The sequence below is a fragment of the Mugil cephalus genome, chromosome 8 (genome assembly GCF_022458985.1).
Source record: "Mugil cephalus isolate CIBA_MC_2020 chromosome 8, CIBA_Mcephalus_1.1, whole genome shotgun sequence".
NCBI lineage: Eukaryota > Metazoa > Chordata > Actinopteri > Mugiliformes > Mugilidae > Mugil > Mugil cephalus.
In genome coordinates, this window is record NC_061777.1 from 16,841,272 (window position 1) to 16,859,546 (window position 18,275).

The 18,275-nt window shown below is 43.7% G+C and overlaps 1 protein-coding gene across 1 annotated transcript in view; it reads right to left on the reverse strand.

Moving 5' to 3' along the window:
• adgrv1 (adhesion G protein-coupled receptor V1) overlaps window positions 1–18,275 on the reverse strand; it is a 92,815-nt gene that overhangs the window by 72,781 nt on the left and 1,759 nt on the right. Inside the window, exons 2-12 of the mRNA XM_047591129.1 lie at window positions 8,422–8,609; window positions 7,543–7,692; window positions 4,955–5,050; window positions 4,496–4,600; window positions 4,085–4,198; window positions 3,512–3,742; window positions 3,010–3,347; window positions 2,656–2,926; window positions 1,254–1,580; window positions 576–756; window positions 139–361 (exon numbers count right to left, since the gene is read on the reverse strand). Coding sequence (XP_047447085.1) covers window positions 139–361; window positions 576–756; window positions 1,254–1,580; window positions 2,656–2,926; window positions 3,010–3,347; window positions 3,512–3,742; window positions 4,085–4,198; window positions 4,496–4,600; window positions 4,955–5,050; window positions 7,543–7,692; window positions 8,422–8,607 — 2,222 coding nt within the window. The 5' untranslated portion in view covers window positions 8,608–8,609. The remainder of the gene's footprint in view (window positions 1–138; window positions 362–575; window positions 757–1,253; window positions 1,581–2,655; window positions 2,927–3,009; window positions 3,348–3,511; window positions 3,743–4,084; window positions 4,199–4,495; window positions 4,601–4,954; window positions 5,051–7,542; window positions 7,693–8,421; window positions 8,610–18,275) is intronic.

Consider the following 18,275-nt stretch of genomic DNA (forward strand, 5'->3'; position numbering starts at 1 on the left):
TGGGATAAGACTCAGCCACTCAAATGCCGATGGACTCTTGTTTGTGGTACACACTCTCAAGAACATTCCATTCATTATGAGTGTTATTATATGGAGGGTTATGATCATTAATAATGTTGAAAAGTTTAACGTCTGTACCTATCCAGAGTGAGCACCAAGGTCTCGTTGACTTCTGGGATATTGTCAGCCATAATAGTAAGATTGATGGAGGCGTCACTCTGCCCGGTGAGGAAGACAACAGAGCCGTTAAAAGGCTTCAGGTCGTCAGCAGTCGCATCCTCACGATTGGCTCCAGTCGGCTTAAGACTCCAGAAGACTACAGCCCGACCGTCCGTCCCATCACGCCGCAAAGGGAGGCTCACTCACAAACATCACGGAGTGAACTCTTACAACATACATAACACCATGACTGCTGGACAATAGCAAGCACACTGAGTATCAATAGTGATTAGACCAGTAAGTGGTAAAATACAACAGAACATGCTGGATCTCTGTCATGGTGTCTTAAAAGTAGTCGGATGAGTTAATAGAGACCGTAATTACTGATACTATCTGAAAGCACATCCATGTATCACCTACCATGCTGACATTGCTGTCCTCAGGTTCATAAGCCACCACTGTGGTGTTACTTGTAAAGCCAATCTCCCCGTTGGCAATGTCAGGGGTGACGGTCAACGTCAGGTTTAGAGCTCCCCCAAACCTTGGGCTGTTTGAAGGAATCAATGGATTGATATCAATCAGCTCCAGTGTATTCAGCTATAGAAAAACAAAAAACAGAAGAAACAAGTCAGTTAACAGAAGGCAAAAAAGCCCCAAAAGCTGAAAGATATTCAAGAGAGGACGCTTTAAAATATAAAGCTTATGACCGACTACCAGAAGGCGGTTATTTCTGTCACTTTCTAACGTGTGTTAAATGACTTTTGTGCCTTTATGTTTGTGCACCTTTGAATTGGAGTACTGAGGCTGAAAGCGTGTGATGTAATTAGGGTTCAGCAGTATGTGAAGAAGACTTTTCAAGTACTTTTTTTTTTCTGCCAGCTTTAAGGACTGGGAGATGTTGTTAGTTTGGACAGTTGGGTAAATCCCATAGCAACATGCCAGATTTGAGTGCCAGTCTCAAACCATTCACACATCCAAATGAGGCACTTGAACCTTGGATGGCACTGATATGGCCAGAAATGTAGACAGAATGAATGCACTTTCACACATGAATCAAAATTTAAAAAATAATGCTACCCTCACAGCTCAGTTACCTGTATTAAGAAATGAGCTCCGTTTTGCAGAAAGGCATCATTCCTGATTGGCAGCGTTACCGGCACCTCGCGCTTATGGGAAAACACCACACTAACAGACCTGCTAACATTCAGAACCCGGTCACGGGCCAGTGCTGGGTCTATAGGACCTGCAGGAATGTAGAGGGCCGTGAGGGTCAAAGACACGTTACCCAGAGTACCACCGTCTCGCAAAAAATGTAGAGACAGGAAACGGCCCTCGGGTTGACTCTGGATTCTCTGTTCTTTGTCGGGGTTAAAGCGAAAGAGTCCATAGACATCATCACTGTCCTGGATGTAAAACACCATCTGAGGAAAGAGTGGAGGAAGAAAGAAAATAGGCTCATGTTACATTTTGCATGATAAAAAAACAAAAACAAAAAAGCCCAAAATATATTTATTTCGTAGAAAACATCCATTCTTAGTTGCACCGCCTACAACAGAGTGATGGTGAGTCATGCGCAGCAAGAAGAGAGCTAAAATATCTTTAAGCTATGAGAGAGTAATTGCAGTGAAGTCTGGATTTACCATCAATTACACTTTGTTGGATATCCTGTTTTGGTGTTCCTAAGATTGTATCTTGGTCATAACAAGAAAAAAGGAGAGGTGAGGAACGGAGAGAGGAAAAAAAACATGTGAGACTGAAAGTAGTAAAACAGAGCCCTGAGCTAACTTTAGAGCGGCATCCTCTTTAATTAACTCTGCTAAAACTGCTAGAGTAGTTTCCATGGCCATTTAAGTGCTCATTCATTTCCCTGAAACATGCACTTGTCCGATGCATCGCCTGACACTTTCACAACGGTGGATTTACAGCTCAGTGTAACGCGTGTGTAATTTCTGCGTGATATATTATCTGCAACTTTAATGACAATTAACCACTGATTAAATTACTGTTCAAGTTGTTTGTTTATTGACTTTCAGCGGAGCCTCGTTCTGCACAGATGGCAGCCAGACTCCGTAGTCCCGCACAATCTGAGGTGGTGTACTGTTGTGCGACTTCTTATGCCTTGAACATAAACATGACTTAGATCTGCCCACTGCTTTCGCACATAGCCAAGAGGCTTGGATAAAGATGGAAGCTATAAAAACCTGTCACCACTTCAGCCACACTTAAAGACACGCACAGAAACACCACACACTGAGCATGCCTGCTGTTTCCGCTTTGTTTTGATTCAGCCACATTAAGGGAACACCCACGGAGCAGAGTTACGCACCAAGGGGTCGACTTTTGCAGAACGTGCCAAGTTTGCCACTGTGCCTTACTGTAGGTCACGCACATGCATAACACATGCAGCAACAGCTATAGGACGTGTTCTGCAACAAGTGCAGTCTTTTTTTTTCTCTCAAATAAAACCAGAAAATCAACAATCTCCTCTGAGCTGACCTCCATGGGTTCGTCCACCTCCGCGTTTCCAGTCACGGTGCTGGGCAGCAGTTTGAGAATGAAGGCCTCTGCCTCTTCGGGTTGCTCGTCCGCCACAATGTTTATTGGAATCACAGCAGTCACCTGACCGGCAGCGAATCTCACCGTTCCCACCTCAGGCCTCAGGTCATCTGACACAGGCGAGTGATCGCTGGAGTTTCTACTGATGGACCAGTTGGCAGACACGACCCCGTAGCTGCCTCCATTTCTCACAATAACGATGCCATCAAATCTGGGGGAGATGTAATGTTGCATTTAACATATGCAGACATATATTTATTTAAATAAATGTATTACTACATGTAAGTTATCCACCTTTGTGTCTGATCTTCATTGATGCTGATTGGCTGAATGAGTGCGCTGCTGCTTATTGACAGGACGCCGTAAGGCTTGTCGTTGGGCTCGATGGTCACCAGCACAGCATTGGGCGGCACTAGCACGGCATCTCCTCTGATGGTCTCCTCCACCAGGACAACGTGGAAGGATTCTGCGATCTCTGGCACGCTATCGTCGCTGATGTTGAACAGCAGGCTCGTTGTGTAGACAAATGGAGGGAACGTAAGGGTTCTGACTGGCTGTAGGTCCTGGAAATCCACAGCTGGGGTGGCGCTGCCCAGTCCTTCACCGCTCACCACCATGTAATCTACGGAGACCTAAACACAGCGTAGTACCGATGCTTTTAATAAACTTGTATTATACTTATTGTTTTTATGCATGTAAATTATAGATTGTAAACCATCGAGGCGGTTGTTCCCTGAGCTTGACGAGTCAAAAGTCTAGCTTAACATGCTGTATAAATCGATTAAGAGAGAGGAACCTCAGTGTCATCGGAGCCGATGAGTGGTCCATCCTCAGTGAATCGACCACGGGTCACATTGAGGACAATGACTGCAGCAGACTCTGGTACAACCATGATAGAGTGGGAGAACCGCAGCGGGCTGTCATTACGCCGGATTCTCAGTTGGACACTGCTGGCATTCGGCCTTAGGAGCGCTCCACCTGCCACACCCGTTAGCCTGACTGAAAACACTTCATCGTCTTCTGGTATCTGGTCCACAGAGAGAGAAGAGAAGCACATTCGCATACAGCTCACCCAGAATATAGTTAAAACTGAAAATACTGCATGTTAGCTTCAAGTTTTATGAAGGTTGGTGAAACACCAACAGCCAAGAGACCTCGAGTAGTCCTGACATTTAAGCTCCAAACCAGTTTGGAGCCAATTAGTTTGGCACAGTCAATCAAACTTACGCCACGGTCGTTTTTATACGAGACATTTTCCGAATACATCATCTCTAAAATAATTAAATAATAAAACTGGCAATGTTTAAATCACTGATGCAGAGACAGAGAGAGAAGAAAAACCTAGTGCACTAAGGAGCCAGTTCAATACCTGGTCATCCCGAATGAGAATACTGAAGTGCACCACAGACTGTCCTACAGGGATGGTGATGTTCCCTCTGTCAGGACTGAGATCCTCTATAGCAGGGTTGGGACCTTCTGAGACCTGGGGTACAAACACAAAGAGACAAACTGATGTGATATTTATCTGTCTGCATGCTACTGTACTATATGTGGATGTGAATTCATGGGAATTATTTAATGTGCATTAAATTGATGATATGCATGAATTCACAAGTTTAGATTTAATAAAATTATTTAATAAAATTATAAAAGCATTTTCAACAAGCTAAAACAAGCACATCAGTCAGAAACACATATATTTCTAACAGGGTGAGTCCTCTTTGGATGAAGCAAGGAGGGTATCTTAGGCGTGCTGGTTTTATGTGCATTGACCCCTCACCTCAAAGGTCACTGTCACAGTTCCATATGTTCCCTTTTCTCTAATCAAGGTGAAAGGCACGTAATGGTTCCGTCCTCTGGGTTCATCAACAATGATCTCTTCAGTCTGAGTCGAAAGACACACAAAACAAACAAAGCTCCAATTAGCTGAACCAATCCAGTTTGCTGCTTCTTGTTACCAATTAGAGTCAAGCCGATTCTGAACAAATTCTGAGTAAATCAGAGTAAATCAAGTACAGATGACACAAAATACAGCAAGTTTAGTTTGACTCACTCTGAACTATCTGTGTGTTCTGTTTTCATATTTTTTGTATTTTATTATGTATGGTGCTTTGCAACTGAGAAATGACCGGGCTAATGTGGCACCTACATTAAAATGACCTGAAAGAGACAGGATAGTGAGGACAGCGAGAGGAGCAGGAATAAAGCAGATGTCTTAAGATGCATGTAGATTTCTTACTGAGTTGAAGGCAATTATTCCAAAGGCGTTGTCATTGGACAGGATGGTGATGGTTGCCTTGTTGGGTGTTCCTAACGTCACACCATTAGATGAACTCTGTAACACCAGGAGAATCAAGATGGTCAGATAAAACCAGAACAAAACTACAGTATTTACGTTCACGCTCCTCAGCCTCCTCCCCCCCGAATGGTTAATCCCAACTCTGGTTCTCATGTGAAAAGCCAGAACGACTGCCTTCGCTTCATTCCTGTGCTCCCACTGAGCGGCCCTGGTGAGAAGGCACAAAGACAGGAAGTGCTGGTTTCAGCCCGGTTGATTTGTCAGGTTAGCCCTCAGCAGGATGCCTCTTTAGGACTTGTGCTGTGCTCTGTGATTCGGCACTAAGACCTGACAAATTTAAAATCTCAGCATGCTTATAATCTCATGAAGCTTACCCTGTTTGTTTTTAACTTAACAAAAAGAACCATGTCCCATGACGATAGGAACATGCTCCTTGCAGCTCTTAAAGAGAAAAAACAACAACACACACACATCTGTTATTTTGTGTAACTTTCCAGGGTTTCCATTAGGGAGCTTACCAATGTTTTCACAAGCATTTCATGAAACAACCGTGCTGACATCAATAATGGCTGAGGTCAGACTTCAAGTGCACAGGTTTCCAGCGAAATGTCCAAAACCTCTAGAATCCTTTGTAACATACAAACATCTGGACACATTCTGAAAAAGCATCACCTATGAGAGTCTTTACATCATACGACAATCAAACACTCAACTTTCTCACCCAAAAAAGCTCTAAAAGGTTTTCTCTTTTTTTCTCAAAGGTAGCCCAACTGAAAATACCTAGCAAAGCCACTGTGTGTGTGCGCGCGCGCTCATGTTAAGGTGAGGGAAGAAAAGGAGAAAATGGAAAAACAAGAAAGTACTTCTACAGCTTGGATGAATGCCTCTTGCATTCATCCCTCTATTCAAACGGGGCTTTTCCAAGCTGTAACAGAGCTTTCTTTCTGATGCTGAGCTCTTGTAGGAGGTCAACTCACAGACAGAATACGCACGCTTTCCCAAAGCCAAGCCAGAGCCCTGGCCAGAAAGCTGCTTACACACATAAACACACTCATGTGTGCCCGACTACATAAAGACACGGTGACACATAAACACAACATAAAAGTCCACTTTGTGAAACATATGAAACACTAAATAAACCTTGCCTACCAAGCTAATATTTCCTTCCTATCTCCTTTTTTTCTCAACACGTTTAATTGCAGCTGTCACCTGCAACACATGAATATGCTCCAGTCCACTTGTGCGTGCGTGTGTGTGCTTGTGCACATGTATATTTTAATGCTATCGATTACAATACTTATTTTCTAGATGGATTCATTCAACTTTGAACTGCCACAAATGATAAATACAGCCTGATCGACCCTTTGTTTCTCGCTTCTGTTTGAACACCTCTTTCCGCACACATTCACCCTCCAGACAGTCTTTCAGTAAGCCGATAGGTTAGCATTTGGCCCAAGCTTTGTCTCTGCTGTAGTGTAAACACGAGAGGCGCAAAGTGGGCCTCATCTGGTCTTTCACTCTCGTAGCAGTCTAAATATGGGCTACTGGATTTTAACAAGATGTCCCAAAAATGCAGCGTCAAGTTGAAAACAATGGGAAGAAAGTCATTCTCGGTGACAGCAGGTCAGTGGTTGCTGTTTTGTAAATGCACACAGCTGACAATCAGTGATTCGCGACGACCTTTATCTTAGGCCTGTTGGTGACGGATGAGATGGGCAGACAAGGCCAGACCCCCCAGCTCATCAATCAAACTTGACAGTTAGGGGCTACGTGAAACCATGGAGACAGTCTTTAGGTGTGAGACATCCTGAGCTGTCATGATAATGAGGAGGATTTACAATGTATACCAATTAAAAATCCAATTTAAAACATCTATAGCTGCACAGGACAACAATACCCTCAATATTCAGAGCATAGTAACATAGGGCCCATTATATATATTTTTTTTTATCTTACAGTAACACCACATTAGCACACTGTAATCTCTGATTATAATGTTGGTATAGTTTACAAGATTTCAATGTACTGGTTGTGAATAAATTAATTTATTGTAATATTGTAACACTGTGTCAGCTACAATGGTGAACCCACAACATATGGCAATGATATCCATATCCATTGAAATCAATGAGATAACCACTTCGTTCCAGTGTGTGGTGAGGCTATGGCTGTCAAAGTTAGTTTCTCTTCACAAAAGTGTTTTCTGGTCTGGTACCTCAGAGACGCACACAATATTTGGCCCCACCCAGGCAAGCCCTGGAAAAGTCCTACAGAGCACACACATCAAAGAGGCTGCAGCTCTGAGCCACCCAGGGTTTACAGTGTGACGCCCCCACTCCACATTTCTTAGGAGCTGGGGTTAGGGTTTAAGACAGTCAGGGGCAGAATTAGAACAGTGGGACGTTGTGGGAAGAAACGTGGAGCTCTGTAGGGGCGGGAGAAAGAAGGGAAGGCAGGAACTGCTTTGTCACATAAATTCAGCTTATGCAAGATTGTGGGAGAGCACATCGACAAACAATGGGATTTACCTGTAGTGTAAGGTTGAAGGTAAATGTCTCGTCGGCTTCGGGCAAGTCGTCATCTTTCACAGCGATGAAAATGGTCTTACTGGACTCAGTGGACAGCAAGAAGGCTGCAGCATTGATGGCTTCAAAGTCCCCGGTGTCGACCCCCTCTAGCTGAGTGAAACAAGAACCAAACCAAACACCATTTAACTAAAATCAAACTGCTGATTTTTTCAGTTTCTGTGTGTAGATGATGTTTGCATGTTTGCCATCATTAGCGTGAAATGGTAACCAATGGGGAGATGGAAACAACATGAAAATAAATAATTTTGAAGCCGTGATCGTTCTGTGCTAAGTGCAATGCAGGTTTAATGCTTGTCTAGCTTGATTTCGAGTCGCTTTTCCTTTCTTTTTAAGCTAAATTAGATTTTGGATGGAAGTCTGAAATTACACAGTATTTCAATAACCGAGTAAATTAGCCCAGAAAAAGTTCATGGAACGACAATTGTGAATGTGAACATATCAAGAAACACAGGAAACTCCCCATCCACTCTCCGCTGCGTGGCCAGTTTGCCTTTCCAGACACCATCTGTGAGCAGCTGACGTTACACCACCCCCCACCCCCCTATTTGGAGGAAGTAAAGCCAAAATCCACTCATTTACAATGCAGTTTCTGCACTAAGTCTATTTCACTACCACCCTTTGTTGTAGATAGAGAGGCTTCTGATTCTCTTTAGTGTTGATAGCTAAATCAAGGAGACTAACTCAAAATAGCTGTATCAGAGCTGATTTTGTATTTGAATTGGAATATTGTATTTGAAAGGGACTGAGCAATGCAGCAAGCCATATAATGAGTATGTATGCACAAGGACTCATCGCTGACAACCTTTTCCAGTGTCTTACCAAAACCAAAGCTGTCACATTGACCGGGTCTCCCACTCTCTCCACAACCAGCCGGACCACAGCTGTGCTGCTCTCATTGACAACGAAGGCAGTCTGCCCCAGGAACCGCAGCGTGGCCGACTCTGACGCAGTGCCAGGGATGGACAGAGCCAGAATCAACCCAGCTAGCAAGAGGACAGGGAGCATTCCTGCAAAAGAAGGAAAGGTTTTGGAGGAAATATTTAATTGTCATGCAGGAAAGACGCATATACTGCAAGATGCTATAGAATGTAACCTAAGTCCCATGTTTGTGAACCCAAATACATTTAGTCAAGTATAAATACAAAAATGAGAACAACGGGGAAGCTTCCAGGACAAGGAATCAGACACATTCACAATGATTAAATTACAATACAATACTTGGAAATACACTAAAAACATACTCCGTGCATGGTGAATATCCTGTTCGCAATTTAATAAAAGGCGCCGCATTTTCTTTCTTTAAACAAAGATGCTCTTAATAAAAAGTAAAAATTAAACCTAACGTGATTAACAGGCAGGAATCGAGGGGCCAGATGTTGTGCTAGGGCCTGCTAGGTTTCACAATGTGCAGGCAGGCTGACTGGCAGGCGTGCTGGTCATTGTGGTCTAAATGATTCATAACATTATTCCATAACCAATTACTGTTGTCCACGTGTTGTCACAACTGTTAAAGCAGTTGTTGGGTTCATTCTCCACACAAATTTATTTGTCACGCAATCCTGTGAAATTTGGCATTGATGGCTCCCTCTAACGATCTTTCCCGCTCCCCTGGTTCCTCAAATAACCCTCATTCCTCCATTCGTCCAATTTAAACCCCATTGCCTTCCACGTCTCTTGTCATGTTTCTTCATCTCTCCCCTGCTTTCCCTCTCTCCGGTCTTTTCCCCTTCCTGTTCTCTCCTCTCCTGCTTAGCTCTGTCACCCAGAATAATCCTAAAGCTGGATGGAGCCGCTGAGACAGTTGTCATGGTTAACACAACAAAACAACACAGCATGACAAGCGGGGTGGAGCTAGCTTAAAGCTTAATTGCGGCCGCTCCGTCCTGTCTTTACCCACCCTGATGTCTTCTACCCATCCCATTCATAATATGCAGCGCACAGCCTTGCCAACAGCATGAACACTGTATGAAGTTCTTTTAAAAAATATTTGCTCTTAATTACAAGGTTGAAAAAGATCAGCAACTTCGGCGGGTGAAGTCATGCTGTTTTTTTTCATATACCAAAATAATTTAGGAAAGTTGGACACTGAAAATATCCTATTTTTCATATGTTCCATTGCTGTTATATCAGTCTGAGTTATTCTCAGAATTAGCGAGTGTTTAAATAGCAACCATCCATCAATCAATTAGTCAGACTCAGGAGGCAGGAAGTTGTTGGTTGACAGGAGTCCTTTGATGCAGATGTTGTGATTGTGACAGGGGTAGAGCAAAGTACACGTGTGTGAGAATTTGTTGGATGGACTTAGCCTGAAGGGGCGTGTGCATGCGTCCCACCAGCAGTTGAGAGATTGCTGGGAAATCCATCAAAAACGGATTTGGAGAAGGTGTCTAGCTGGGCTGGACGGTGGGGAATGAGGGGAGGGTGAGACCAAGGGAGACAGAAGTGAGTGTGATGGTGGACAAAAGGGGGGCCAGGGTTAAATAAATCCTGTTATTTGCCCTGCTCTCTCTGACTCCAGGGGTTGGTTTTTTTTTTTTGAATCATCGAGAAAGCTTCAGCAAAAGTCATAAACCTTTTTGCATCGTGTCACTGAAACTGAAATACAAAGTATTATCATATGGACACCTGGTAGTGCACAACTTGATTGCGTTAGATTGCGGTTTATGGTACTCAATGTCTATTTTAACATATAGAATGGCAAATACTGCATTTAATCTGGTTTCAATTTCACAAACAAAAGCTCCGGTTTCCCACAGACTGCCTTCAGTAAATCTTTGAGGCTCAAAACCTCAAGTCCAAATGTTGCCTAACATCACTTAGCCCATCTCTTTGACGGATGGTAGCAAGCATCCAGCCCTCTAACCTCCTAGCAACGCTATGCCAAAACAGAGGGGGTGTCCTTTTTACATCCACTGACGCAGATGCCGCACCGTCTTCAAAGGTCCTGATACAAAGCAGATGCTGTGTGGATGGCACAGGTCTGTTTCAGAAGCTGCAGGGCAGTTTTTGTGCTGGCATCATGTGTTGTGCCAGCCCTGGCCCCAGGCGATGCAGTGGCCCCAAGGATCTGTCTGTCACAGCTAAAGGCGACATGGAGTGCCTGGCGCAGACCTCTGACATTGATAAGACTGGGAGTCAGAGTTCATGTAGAGAGGTGCACAGAGACATGCATACACGGATGCATTTGCAAGAGCTGCCACGGTCAGCATACGCATCCAAAATGCCCGGTTTCAAAGCTCAGCTGGGTGACAGTCCAGGACACTGAAGAGTAAAACCCACTGTCCATCGCAAATATCCTGAGCCAAGATAGAGAGAAATGATGTCTGAAGTGAGGACCTGGCATTCTAACAAACCACAAAAAAGACCATAACTAAAGAGCCTTCGCATTCTGACCATCCAAAATAACTTTTATTGACTTATTCTGGGACTTTGAGCACAGTCAACTGACATTTTCTTTCTATTGCATTACTTTATTTCCTGCACCACAAACATTTGCATCCGCTTAATACGTATTACCCCCTATACGCTGTAAATATGCGAAGCGCATTGTTGTATTTCTCTCCAATCAAACAAAGATGTACTCTGTGACACGCAATTAGGGCACACATGAATCATTCTTCAAAAACAATCAGACGCAAAATCTAAAGCTGTTGTTAGGCTCTGAGTTATTATTATTTTTTTAAACCAGGACCTTGACCCTGTTTTTACCATCACCATACTTATCCAGTACATAAAACTTCCAGCTGACTGCTTTCTTCTGTTGAAAATGAAGAATCATTTAGAATTATGGTCCCCTTGCACAAGCAGGCTTTGTGTTGCCAGGAAAGTTTCTTCACGGTGGGCACTGAGCGACGGCTCAGCGGGACACCCCCCTCCCCCGTTTCGTTTCACCAGCTGAACTCAGATCAAAGATAAACAGACCAATGTATAGGCAACATGTACATGTACACTCAAAGACACATGTGCCCTACTCTGGATGTCACGTATCCCTTCAGCATCTACATGTAATCACATAACTACTGTCAGTTTCTCATCTCTCTATGAGCTGCTTAGTCTTATCACTTCATTCGTCATTCTTTTTTATCTCTGCAATGTGTCGCTTATCACCCGACAGTGGTTCCTGGCTGGCTCAAAGTTAAAAAAGCAAAGGTAGATATCAGTGCTGATCTGTGATGGTTTGACCCCGTCACCTGTCAGCCCTTCTCAGAGCAGGAGTGTTAGGAGCCTGGTTCACAAAAACTGTTACAGCAGATCTCTTGCAGACACACAAACACACAACAGTCCATTAGATATCCCTGTCAGAGGTGTCTGGTTGCAGGGCTGCTCCTGAGGTCAGTGCTTGCCGCTGATACCTCTAGGGTTTCTCCTGACGATGGCCACTGTGTTGTAATCTTTAGTATTAATTATTCACCGTAAGCCTAAGACTTCACAGACGATGGTAGTAAGCGTGACGCTGCAAAATTCACTGGAAGGAACATGCCGTGTGCCGGCTCCCGCGAGCAAGGTGATTGACATTACGACCTCACGACTGTAGGCTGCCATGTTGTGACTTAAACTGACGTTCTTTTAACTAAGAAATGTGTCTCAACCCTTCGTCTTATTAAATACGACAAGTGGGGTTATTTTCCTGCCAGCCCCTGTAACCATAATCAATGATTTTGCATTTCACCTTGTTATTTCAGTAAGAATACCAAGTATTGAAAGCACTGAAAGCGTTTCCACTTTTAATGCAGCATGTTTACTTCCTTTTTGGTTGATGGTGTGCGGGATAACAGTCTGTACAGTTTTAATCAAGGGCTTTCCCATGCGGCATCCCTTCCCTGAGGCTTCCCTGGTCTTGAAACGCCCATGGTGAAGACTATGTGGTTATATCTGGCAGTTAGTCAAATGCACACATGTATAAACACACACACACAAAAAGTGATCCCCAGTTGTCGGACGCTGGGAGGCCTGCAGTGGGACCTCATTCATCAATCTTACAGCTCTGGTCGGTGATCTGGAGTCAGTCTGGCCACAAGAAGAAACTGCTCTGTCATTAACATCAACTAATATAACAGTGGTCTTGGAACGTTTGTGTGTCTCCTCGGTACAAATTCACACCGAAAGCCAACCACGCAAACACACATCGTAGTGGATACTGACAAAGATAAACAGAAGGGTAAACAGACACAGGCAGGCAATGAAGTCGTGGGAGGCAGAAGGGAATATAGAAACGGGCTATAGTAAGTGTGCACAATGCATACCGTGACATTTAAACCATTTTTTGGTGTTGTAAACATCAAAATATAGATATGCCCTACAGTCAAATGCCAAATGTATTATTTGAAGGTCTGGCTAAATATGAAATGTTGTTGCTAACTCGTATATAAGTTGTTGACAGTGCACCCAGAACAGAGCACAAAAATAATATGTGAATCATTTAATGATGTAACTGTACCATTTAATGCGAGAAAAAAAAAAATCAAATACATTTTTTCCCCCCATAGAGATCACATCTTATGGTGTGTTTTTGGTCCAAAACCGTGGAGCCATCTCTGCTCACTTTATTGGACTGGTTTCCGTTTTAGCTGCTCTCCACACTAAGTGATGCCTCCAGCCCACTGTGTGTCAGGCCCTACCTCAGAAACCACCCACCGTCCGTTCTCAGCCTGGCGTGGCCACGGCTGCCATTCCCGGTCAACTCACAAGCCCATAATTGCACTTCACATGTAGTTTCTGGTATTTTTAGATGAGTGAATGTTCTCGCCATACAAAGTATTTGGGTAGAAGAAATTAAGAAACTTAATAAGTGACTAGGGCTAAAATATACGTTGTTAAATCTGACAAAACATCAGAAATACTCCTTGGGCTTGTTTTGGACCTCAAAAAACACAATTCTATTTATTTGGAGTAGGAAAAGTATTCTACGCTAAGACGTTCTGTTAGTCCAACAAGAAGGTGGAGAAAGATCTGATTTGCAACCAAATTATGCTTTTCACATAAGTGGACCTAGAAAGCAGTTGAGTGAATACCTCTCTAAAGAACAAAAATGCATGAGGTCAGCCCTCCAGCTATTGTCAGGCGATACTTTTTAAACCAGGCATTTCTCCTTCAGGGGCAAGAGACTGCCAATCAAGTGTGCATTTTACTGTGAAAAAAGAAACAGGGGGAGAGTTTTCCTGAGGTATTGTCCACATGGCCGTGGTCGGCTGCTCTTAAGCTGAGCCAACGGCATCTCGCATCTTCAAACAAAAACACAAGTTTTTTTCTTCTTCTTCTTCTTGGGAAATAGTGGAAAGGAACGGATATAGAAAAGGGAAAGTGGTTCCAATTGAGTAGGAACCAGTGCGTGAGCAATTTAGAGTGTTTTCCAGTTTGAGCTCTGGCTGACTGATTAGCCTGTATGACACACAGTGATGGAGGCGGACAGAAAAAAAAAAAAACACTTTCAAGAGGATTAAACAAGGTTGTGCTCTGCATAGCCTCACAGACCGAAGGGACAAATTAGAAAGGGTATTACTTCATTGCATGTAACCGGTTGGGCCTGGATGAAATGCTAATTGCATTTCAAAAGGGTTCACAGAACAGAGAACCCAAAACGGGGGTGTATTTTCATTGGAGAAGTGGCGGGACTTTACGATTCACTGACCAGCGCACAATTTTAAGGAGCAGGCTTTTGTTCACTCATGCTCCTTTTTGTGTTTTGTGTGCATTTCTAACATTGCCACAGTTCTCTATTCTTTTGTTTCGCCCCCTTTTTGGCATGCAGGCATCCTCTCCAGCAGCATCCAAACCATCCTATTCAGTCTCCCTTCTTTTCTCGAAGCTCTACTCTATCACTCCTAAACAGGGACACGCACAACACACACATCCTCTGTACAGTAGGTGTGGGGCAGCTCCTCTTTCTTTCAAGCTTCTGAAGCATTGGAGAACTAATGGCCAGATGGCAGGACTGGGGAGGAACCAAATTCCTGAACAAGCACGGTCAGCAGATCTTGACGTATTTGGAGAAAAAAATAACAAAAACCTTGAAGACAACCGATTGCTGATTTATTTTCAGCAGGTTTATTATATCTACTGATTCTGGAGGATTCACATCACATAATAGTGGATGTGACAAGCTGTACATATACATAGATCAAATTCAATCAATAGTTTTTCAACTATAGGCCTTCAAACAGATAGAATTTCTATCTATTTCTGAGCGATCCCAATCTCTTGAAATGCTTCCACTCTTTGGCTATTGTTCATAATGACAGTCAGATGAGTAGATGACCACACAAAGCTTCGTGAAGAATTCCTCTCCCATGACCAACAGCAGAACAATCAGGGAAGTGAGAGATAAACAGAGAATGACAAGAAAAGAAAGACAGCAGAAAGAAAGAGGGACCGGGGTAAGGGATGGGGCTGATGGTGAGGGGGATGAGTGTGTGCGGATGAAAGAAATAAGGGATGGGTTATACACACACATTGGGGGAGGGTGGATGAATAAGGTGGAGGGGTAATGAAGAGAACATGTGGAAGATTGATGGCCTACATCAACGGGTTTGTTCTAAATAGACACTTTTTTTTTTCTAAAGCTCATGGTTGTTCATGCGCTGTCGCACACTTGCACATATGCAAAGACCCAAGTGAGACAAAGTGAACGTACTGACAAAGGAAGAACAGTACAGGGACTGTTGGCATTAACACCCATCCTAGGTGAAAGCGAGGAGTGACCCACTCAACCTGAACGGTCTCAAGTAGGACTGGAAGCAGGGGGCACCGAGGGATGTGTCCCACATGGCTCCACACGGGGTGGAGCTCATGTGGATTTATGGCCAGACAGAGGGACACAGGTGGGGGTCTGCTTGCTTAAAGAACGGGATCGATAAAGGACGGACCGAGGACGACGTGCTCATTTGCCAAATAAGGCCGTGGAGCTTAGGGCCTTTTAGTGATGAGTGAAAAAACAATAGATGCTTTCACCACTCCTTGAAAATTGAATTTGTACGATCCAGCCGCACTAATGTGAAACAGAGGACACACAGCCTCCCTCAGTGTTCTTTAACTTTTCTCTGTGTTTGGATCTCAAAGCAAAGCTTGTTTCTCTGTGGGCTCTTCCTGCACTGACTTTAAACTTTAAATTGTTTTTAAATAAAATTAGAACGTTTGAGCCCATTCTACAAAAGATCATCAGAAATTCAGAAAAGCAGGCAGAAAAGGCTCTGAGGTCGACCCGACTGGTGCCACCGGCTTTTCTGACATCAGAGGTCAGAGTCCAAGTTTGATGCTAAAATACTTATGCTGTCGCAAACTGAAATTTCCCCGTTGTGGGACAAATAAAGATATATTAATAAATGTGTATGTATGTGTACATGTGTAAGCATATGTGACTATGAGAGTTGACAGCGAGGTCGTGGCCGGCATTTGACTGCAGTGCCCGTACTATCCTCTCACCGGGAACAACATGTGGTTGGTCAGGCCCGCTAAGGAGACCTCAAGATTGTTGGCCATCGCTGACAGCTCACCACTCTCCTGTCCCTCTGCTCCAAGTGCAACATCTACTAAAACATGATACTCTCTCCTGTGCGTAAGAATGAACTGTTAAGTGAATTTTGAAAACAAAGTGCAAAATCCCAGAGAACATTTCAGGGGGACTTATTTACGACTTGAAATCAACCATTCACTAAATCTGAAATGAGATTCGTCAATGTTTCCAGGCACTGCGCCGTCAAACGTGACAACCCAAGAATGTCTCATCCACAGGGTGGCATGAATAAATAAGGTCCTGACTTATTTATCGAACATACTGAATGTTAAACAGTGAGCAGCAAATGCAACACGAGCTGCATCCGATCTCCTTATTAAAATTAACTGGTTGAAACTCGAGGAATGAGACTGGCACAAATTACTTTCTTTTTGCTGTTAAACATTTTTCTGCATTTACATTTTCTACTTTGACTCTATAAGTCCGCTCCTAGTGTCTTCAATGTCTCCTCCAGGAGCTGAAAGTCCCAATTACAGTGTCTGCCCACAGCGGTGCCTTTTATTTTTTTCCCCCTATCCTGCCTGAATATCACATGATTGAGGACAATGAAATAACACTTAACACTGAAAGAGATGGACTCAAACATATGTCTGTTAGGATTATCTCTAAATCTCAGAAAATAATTCTCATAACTTAAGTCTACTCGGGTAAATACGCACAATGACGAAAATAAACAGCCAGAGAAAACAATCCAATAACCATCAATGGCATATGATTGCATGGACTTGTACAACTTACAGTTTTAACTTCAGCGCTATCTTAAAGCCTCTCAGGGCGTGGATATCATGATGTGTATACTAGGTGGGTTTTGTCTTGTTGCCTCATACAAACATTGGATACAAAGTCCTCACTGAGAAGAAGACAAGAATGGTGTAATATCAATGTACAAAACTAAAAATTGCTCTCTTCTTTTGTCTACGAAAGAGGACATGGAAAAAACAAACACTTCTCATAACTCATGCATGTGCTTGAAGTAACGTGGATCACAAGTAGCCGTCACGTCATGTAACGTTCCATTTCCACTCAAGAGATAAAGACATGCTTTACAACTCTTGGCTCCAGCAGTGAGTTCCACGGTGCACAGATCAGATGAGTGCAGTAGCCTGTTGCACGCAGAGCTCTGTCGTCATTCACTATTTCCCTCCACACACCGAGCAGGCGAGCCCTCTCATCTCCACCGGACATCAGTCTCGTCCTGTCTGCAGTGTGCAACACTCCAGCACCTTTCATCAATGAACCGGCTCTGTTTATGGCACTGCCCCCTTTTGTAGTGTGCAGCCATTAGGGGGGTGAGACAGAAGGGGAGAGAGGCAGGCAGTAAAACAGTTTCCGCCCAGTGAATCACATTCAGACCCTCACACAGGCGAATGGGGGCTGACCCCTGCCAGGCGATGACATAAACACTGACAAACAAAGGACCTGAGCTCAGAGCAAGTGAGGATCTTAGAGGATCCGAATCTGGAATAAAACAACAACACGGTGACATGCGGGTTTGAAATGATGGAGATAGAGCTGAGAAAGTGCACAAGTGATTTTATCTCAAGTTTTGCTGCGTCTTTGCACACAAAACAAGAAAATGAAACCAAGGGATTTGACAATTTCACCCATTTCACAAACAGTAAAGCCTGGTGCTGAGAAAGAGCAGGTGTAACTGCTGAAAGGATACAGAAACAGCTCCCACCCTCCCTCCCCAGTGAGAAAAAAGGATTTAACTCTGCCGAGGCACCACAGAGGAGGCAACAAAAGAGATTTGTCAGGGACGCACCGAGATGACATCATGTCAAATCAATTACAGATAAGGAGGACATATTCAATTATCCAAGGTCTGCAAACCCCACCCCATCAACTGGCGTAAATTATGGAGTCTGGACATCTGCGTAAAATGCTCAAAGAAGCGGCGGCACAATGAAGCTACAGGCTCCACTCGTTTATTTAACAGTAGCAGCACATGTGCGCAGCTCAAAGTGTGCCAAGATTACTTATGGGCCGAGTAAGCCTATAGATTAGTCAGTAGAGCCTTTATGAGAGGGTCCCCGGCTCACCATGTGTGGCAGTTGTTGTTTTATTTCAGTGGGAGAGAGAAACCCCACACAAAGCGCAGTAATCACACTGGAGATCCTGGATGTAACCATGGAAGCGTTTGTCTCCGTCCTCAATGGGCTAC